General features: G+C 43.5%; 1 protein-coding gene across 1 annotated transcript in view; it reads right to left on the bottom strand.

The window, feature by feature from the left end:
• Positions 1-455: 455 nt before the first annotated feature.
• Positions 456-7,362, bottom strand: part of UROC1 (urocanate hydratase 1) — a 68,364-nt gene continuing 61,457 nt past the window's right edge. The window contains exons 19-20 of the mRNA XM_015429374.1: positions 2,020-2,119; positions 456-636 (exon numbers count right to left, since the gene is read on the bottom strand). Coding sequence (XP_015284860.1) covers positions 490-636; positions 2,020-2,119 — 247 coding nt within the window. The 3' untranslated portion in view covers positions 456-489. The remainder of the gene's footprint in view (positions 637-2,019; positions 2,120-7,362) is intronic.

Raw genomic sequence — 7,362 nt, 5'->3', positions numbered from 1 at the left:
GCCAGAATTCTGGTGGCACATAGACAATCACTGATATCTCTCACTGAACCTAAATATATTTATGTTAATAAAGCCAAAATCTGACCGCAAATTTATTAAGAAATGACTAGCTGGAAGCAGCACTGTGCAGTGGTAGAATGCAATTTAAATATATGTGGTTTTTCCTAGCTCTTAAATTATATATCCTTTTCCAATGTTAAATGCTCAAATTTCTGCATTGTTAGACAAGAGTGCAAGCATGTTCAGCATTTTTGTTCTGCCACTCATACTCAATAAAATCTTATATCACTCATGAACCATTTATTATCATGTGCTTGGAAAGACATTGATGTTGAATACATGTAGATAGATTTCCCTAATGAGGAAAAAAAGGAAATAATTTCCTTGAAGACATTCTGAAATATGTATTTATTATATCACCCTCAACTAAGCTTTTAGGCAGAAAGAGGGCAACATTTAAAGCATGGTGCAATGGCAAAATAAAGGAATTTAGTGTAAGGTTAACAGGGCCTGTTTAAGGATGTTATCATCCACCACCTTATGCGGAAGGGTCACCTTCAGTTTTTTGTCTTTGTCCATAGCTTGGCAGATGGTTTCATATGCATTATCATTGCCTGACCAACACCGTCTTGCAACCTGTCCATATGAGCAAAAAAACAAAAAGATAAATTAGCAACTGTATTTCTTTGCATTTTTTCTCTCCCAGCTACACAACAGTTGTTTTAGGAAAACACATCTAACTAAATGGGTTGTTCCTGTTTTTTTAACTCTTTGATTTTTCAGTGTCTAAGTCTTTCACCTTAGAACTTAAATTTTTTTAAAAAAATGTGTGTTGGTTTCTAAAATATTTGTTCAGTGCTTGCGGAAATAGATATCTGACAAAAGGCAGAGAGAGTCAGACCTACATACTGTATGGGGTTGGGATAAAGCAAAGCTGAGATGCAGGAAGGAAAATATGTAAGGTAGACAACATTGTCTAGTAACCTGTCCATATAGAAGAAGAAGAAGAAATTGGGTTTAAAGTGAGCAAATATGTTTATTTCTTTTCCCCCTCCTCCATGAATTAATGCATGTCATTTAGGAAAATGCAGCTAACCCAATGGTTCTAATTCCAAATTTTTATATCTTGATTTTTTTAATTCTCTCAATGAGTGTTACTAAGGGTCTTACTCCATGGGTTAAGCCTAGAGATTGAGACTCCCATACCACTTACCGACATCTATTAAGCTGAAGGGAGTATATGTGGAGCAATCCCTTTGACTACAACAATTAAGGCAGCAGAATCCTCATGGGAAAATGAAGAGGCAGAATCCTTTAGATGACACCCCCACACACACCCACAGAGAAAGCCTTCATTTGGGAGAACTCAGATAAATGGGAAGAAATCCAGTCTTCTCACTTGTGTCTCTTTTGGAATACTATTTTTGTTGGCATTACCAACATAGAAAGGGAGGAAAATGTGAAAACACAATTTTTAAGTAAACCCAGAAATAAATAACAGGTTACATGAACTATAGTTCTGCAAATCCCTTGTGTGATTTCAAAATTAAGAGGGGCTTGCAAAAACCAGGAGTTCTGGAGGTGGGGAGCTGAATAATACGGGCATAGTTCCTATCACGTATGAATGGAGAGATGTAAAAGAAAGCAAGGTTTCCCACCCACCACCCAACACACATTTACACTGAAGAGTGCCTTGCCCCCCCCCCAAGCCCTGGGAGACAGGGGACCCTCAAGTACAGCATGGGGTAAAATGAGATCCTGCAATACGCATCAAAATCAGTAAAAGAATCCCCCCTTTCCCAATGGCAGAAGTGCCTCCCACAAGCAGAAAACATGGTTAGGATGTAAGATATGATATTGCTTCCCCATTATTTTAATAGATGTTGCCTGTAATTAAGTGACATTTTCCTTACCTCTGCTCTTCACTGTAGAATCCAGCTTTGCTCCCTATCTACTTACCTACCTACCTGCCTGATATGAAAACATTTCAAGATAAGCAGATGAAGTAGATTTGCTTACTCCATTGGAAACATCCCAGCTCAGCATCATTTTAGCACGTTCTTCTGCCTGTGTTGAGCCATCTAGAACAAGGCCGAATCCTCCATTTATCACTTCTCCCCTGTAAAATAATAATTAAAAAATTGCATTCCTAATTTTCTTCTTGAAATCACAGTCTCATCATATGCAAACTTGAAGAAAATGAAGATATAAATTTTAAAATTGCTGTAATTAGACATGACTAATCCATAGTCACTTTATTTAAAAGACAGGCAGTTAGGAATTTACAATAGGTGTGTACAGGTGGAAATTTACTAATCACAATCTGACCTGACCAACATCCCATTCAGAAATACAGTAAAAGTTAATCTGACCAAAACTATTTCCAACATTTGGGAGCAGTTGAAAGCTTCCTGATCTGACAGTTACAGTGCAATCCTGAGTCACACCATTGTGCAGGTAAGCGGAAAGCTTTGTTTGTACCCACTAGAAAGTGAGTTAGAGAGATAAAGACACAACATGCCTCCATCTTTTATTTGTCTTTTAAATTTTTTATTTTCTAGTCTACAAAACTACAGGGTCAGGGTAATGGAACAACCTAAAATAAAGAGTAACAAGGATCCATAATACAGAAATATAAGGTTGTTGATATATCTCTGTTATCTTAGTAATAAAACATGAAGATCACTAATGCAAAAAAGCAAGCAATCACAATCTCTTTACTAAGGTGTAAATATCATAGAATTAAAGTTATGCATTAAAAATAAACAGGCTATCAGAGTTAATCTGTTTTGCAATTTCCTTTCCTCTTATCAAAGTTCAAATTAGTTTTTAAATGGTTTAGGGGCAACAGCCCCTAGTTCTGCTTCAGGATCAAAAAGTTTTGCCAGACTCTTCGAGATGGTATCACAGCCTTCCACATCTATCTCTTCTTCTTCTTCTTCTTCATCTTCGTCGTCTTCGTCGTCTTCGTCGTCTTCGTCGTCTTCTTTGTTCTCCTCCACTTTCTCGGGTCCATCCACTTTCTGTTGTTGCTTCAGGAACATCCGCTTTATTTCTTTCTCACTGAAATTTTTTTGAGTTCCTTTTGCAACGTATCCTGCTTGACGTTAAAGTTGGTCATCTGATCCAGTAGTGGGCACAAAGCTACAGCAATCAGTTTGGGAAAGTCTGTGTTTACTTCCGGTCTGGTAGCCGGTGATGCTGTGCTGGCAGTTCATATTATAAGTTTCGCTTTCAATGCCATTTTTTCTGCTCGCTGCGTCATTGTTTACACAAGAGGAGAGTTTAAAAGTTCTCCATAAGTCTGAAATTTATTGCTTTTTTGCTGGTCCGTCACACACTTCATCATAATCCACTTCCTTCGAGCCGCTCTTTCAGCCTCCCGCTTTAAACTCAGTCATTTCAGGATCGGGCATTCCCCTCCCCCTTCCGCTTGTTTGGGGCTTTGGGGCGGTTTTACTAGTAGCAATTTATTGATTGTTTGCTGGATCATGGCTTCACTCACGTTTGTACTTGTGTTCGCTTGGCATGTAGAGAGGATCGTTTCTCGGGATCCTCTGTCCAGTGTGCGCCTCTAAGTGCCATACTGGCTCTGTGCTGTGGGGGCCTATTGGGGCAAAAAGGTGCCTCAATCCTTTGGCTTCTGCCTTGGGAGAGGCACCTCTTGCACCTCAGGCTGAGACCCCCCCCTACAAGGGGTCTGGGGGGTCCAAGATCAACTTGGACCCCCCCATTGGCATGTTTGCAGGGCACTCACATCAGAGCTGTGATGGAACACACCCGCCTGCGAGTCACCAAAACTGGAAGCCCTCACCGCCATCTTTTATTGATAAACAGTGCCAGCCAACATGCATGCTTGCAAGGACCAGAGGAAAATACTTTGCTTGTACTAGCTGGCAGGCAGGCAGAGGGAGACAGAATCAGAAACCCAGTGATAGGAACCCACCTGCCAGGTTAGTTAGCAGCAGAAGCTAAGGTTTACCTCACCAGTGGTACACATACACACACAGAGAGAGAGCAAACCATATGAGATGCAAGAGATCGTGATGAGGAAAGAAAGATCAGATAATGTATCAGATAACCTCACTGTGAACTGCTGATTCAGAACCTGAGATCACTCAATGTCTGTAATTTCATGGGGGGCACAATTAGCCTTGGAAGTGGCAAAAATCAGGCACTTCCTCCTATTTATGTGTAAATAAAGTGGGAGATTACATGGTCTATTTTTAAGCAAAACCCATATGCTATGGAACTAAAGCCTGCCAAATCCTGCATCTTACTCCAGTGTTTTCCATATTTTTCCCACAGCCAGATTGATTTCCAATCAAAGTAAACCCAGGAAAAACAATGGTAAAAGTATTGGAATGCAGCAAGGTAAGTTTAGGGAAGCATAGTTTAATTCCCATGTCCAAGGGCCCAATTTGTATTTAAAGTAGCTGCCTTCCTGCTTAAGGCTCCCAGCATAGGTGAGAAAAGCCCATCCAGAGCCTCTCCTTGCCAGCTCTCCAAATGAGAGTTTAATTGCCTGTAGAACAGGGACACCTTCCCCCATCTGCCTGAAATTTGGGGTGCAACCCTTTAGAATTGTAACCCATTTGGATGGAGGGAAGGTTGTACCCGAAAAAGCATTTTCATTTGAACCCCACAGAAATGGCTAGTGAACTGACAACTAGATTCAGTTTTTCTGACACTAAAGCAGCTTTTCAAACAATTCAAGTCCAACTTAATTATTTTTTTTACATACCCCATATGCCAGAAAACCTAGCGTGGGATACGGAGCCACCCACTTGCACTTTCCCACACTGCCCAGACAGCAACCTCAGATCTTACCCAAGGGCTGATGCCAACAACTGAGCCTACTGTAATTCTCCTGAGTACAAGATGCTCCAAAAAGCACTTGCTTAAACAAATAATGTAAATGCCAGCATGCCTGGTGATTAAGTGGCTAAAGTGACTGGGACTCTTAAAGGTCAGGCTATGGTTATTTAAGTTTATTACACTGCAGCTTGGAATTCAGTTGCATTGGAATCTTAATTGACACTCCAGATTATACATCACTGGATCAGAGGAGAGCGAGTTTTTAAAAAATTAGACCACATATTTTCCATGGGACTGTTGCCCAAAAATGTGGCTTTGGATTTGAAGGCTCTGTTTTCACACTGTCTTTTTGTCAAATCACAGGAACATATACATAGCCAAGCTAAATTGGGCCTCCCTTCCCCATTTTATCCTCTGAGGCAGGTTAATCTGAGAGAATGGCTGAGTTCAGACTGGCAGTTTGGCCCAATATAGGCACGTTTCACAAACGGATTAAAGGGGCCAGTTCACACAGCCACAGCTGTCAGGTGTTCCCCAGCCGTACTCAACCCATCCTATGATGATTCCCTACCGCGTTAAAAAAGTACCAGGTGAAAGCCGTAGCAAACCCTGGAGGGCGCGTTGATCCCGCTTCCCGGAAGTGTGCATGCTAAAAGCTGCAAACAAGCTGCATTGCTGCGCCTATGTGCATAAGCACGTGTCGCCGGAGTGAAAAACAGCCGCTTACAGCCACACCTCCGCCAGGGGTGGGCCAACAGTGCGAACACTCCCTTGCGACTCCTCCCCGGTATGCTCCTGCATCAGTAGGTGCAGTTCAACTGGGAATCCCCGGCACAACTTGGTCCGGGTCTTTTTGCCCTGCCTCCCTCGCGCTTCATACTGCCAGTCTGTCCTCAGCCAATGACTGTCCTAAGGGCACTCAGCAGGCTTTGCGGCAGAGTGGAAAACTGAAGGCAATGGTAGTCTGACACTCTACCATACTGAGGGCGATTTCTCACTAGAGCTGCCTCGCAGAACAGCCGCCGTTTGCCTCGACGCAAACATGTCAATTTCACACCTGAAGCTGCAGGGCTGCATTTTGACTCACAACTTCGCCCGATTTCCTCCGCAGTTTCGTGATCCTGGTTTTTGAGGATCATGAAACTGCGGAGGAAATTGGGCGAAGCCGCGGGTCAAATGCAGCCCCGCAGCCTTGGGTGTAAAATTCACATGTTTGTGTCGAGGCAAACGGCGGCTGTTCTGCGAGGCAGCTCTAGTGAGAAATCGCCCTTAGTCTCAAAAACAAGGCATGAAGGTGCTGGCCTTCCCTTGGACCTTGCTTTCAGCACCTGTATCCAGAGGTATACTGCTATTGAATATGAGGTTTCTGTTTTCTTCCAGCTGTTGATAGACTAATCCTCTTAGAATTTTTCTATTTTAAAAAAAATCAGATCAAAAACCTGAACAGGGAATTCAGATTTTGAGGTTTACTTACCAAGGAATGCCCAATAAATGACTTCCTTTTGGCAGAACAGCTGGGGAAACCATAATATACAAGGAGATAAGCATCTGTTCCTCAAGGTGGCTTAAGAGCTTACCTACAGGTCTAGACTACAAAGTATTGGATTCCTGATCTTTTTCAACTCTTAGCTTGTTCCTTTGATAGCCTCACCCACCCGAACAGGAAATTCATGTCTTCCTCCTGCACAAGCAACATATTCCATTTGAGGAAGGCTGACATATATAGACATGTCAAAAAAGTAGGGTTGCCAGGTCTTACCTTGCCTGGAGTGGGGGACTTTGGGGGCTGTTCCAGGAGTGGGCGGGGACGTTGCACACAGGGACGCTCTGGTATTTGGGTGTTATGTCCGCTGACTGCCACCAGGGGCCAGCGAATACTCCCAAGCTTGACTCTGTAGGAACAATGGGGACTAGGCTCCTAGTCTCTCCACTTGGGGACCAATAGAACCGTGGCGAGAGATTAGAACCCACCGACGGGACCTAGGGGGATGTCCCCAGGTGTGTATATAGTTGGCCAGCCGGCCAGTAGTTGTTGCCTTTTGTTGTGTACTAGAAAACCATGCTGATCACTACATCCATCTCTGTGGTTTTTACATGCATCTAACCCGCTACACTTCATTGGGCAAACTCTATGGGTTTTTTCAACCTCAAAACCATAGAGTTTGCCCAAATACCAAATCGTCCCCGGCATGATGACATCACTTCTGTGTGACATCATCATGTTGGGGACGTTGCACAATGATGCCCCTACTTGGGGGTGGCCGGCGGTGGGCTGAAACCCCAGAAATCGGGGGTTTCCCCGGCACCAATGGGGGAATGGTAACCCTACAAAAAAGAACATCTCCAGCTCTTCTGTATGCTTCACAATTCTCTCTTGCAGGCAGCACAAATTACTATAACTACTGTCAGGCGTCTCCTGGGTCTGCGAGGTAGCGCCCCCTGGGGCCGTGTTAGGAGGGCGGACAGGCGGTCCAGGTGAGGGGTGAGAGCAATAAAGGGGAGGGGTGGAGGGACCTCAGATGGGCAGGGGACGGGGTTAAGTGC

This window comes from Gekko japonicus, unplaced genomic scaffold (genome assembly GCF_001447785.1).
Source record: "Gekko japonicus isolate JY-2015 unplaced genomic scaffold, Gekko_japonicus_V1.1 scaffold12, whole genome shotgun sequence".
Taxonomy (NCBI): Eukaryota; Metazoa; Chordata; class Lepidosauria; order Squamata; family Gekkonidae; genus Gekko; species Gekko japonicus.
The sequence above is the reverse complement of the archived record's forward strand: the minus strand, read 5'-3'. Positions and strand labels throughout refer to the sequence as shown.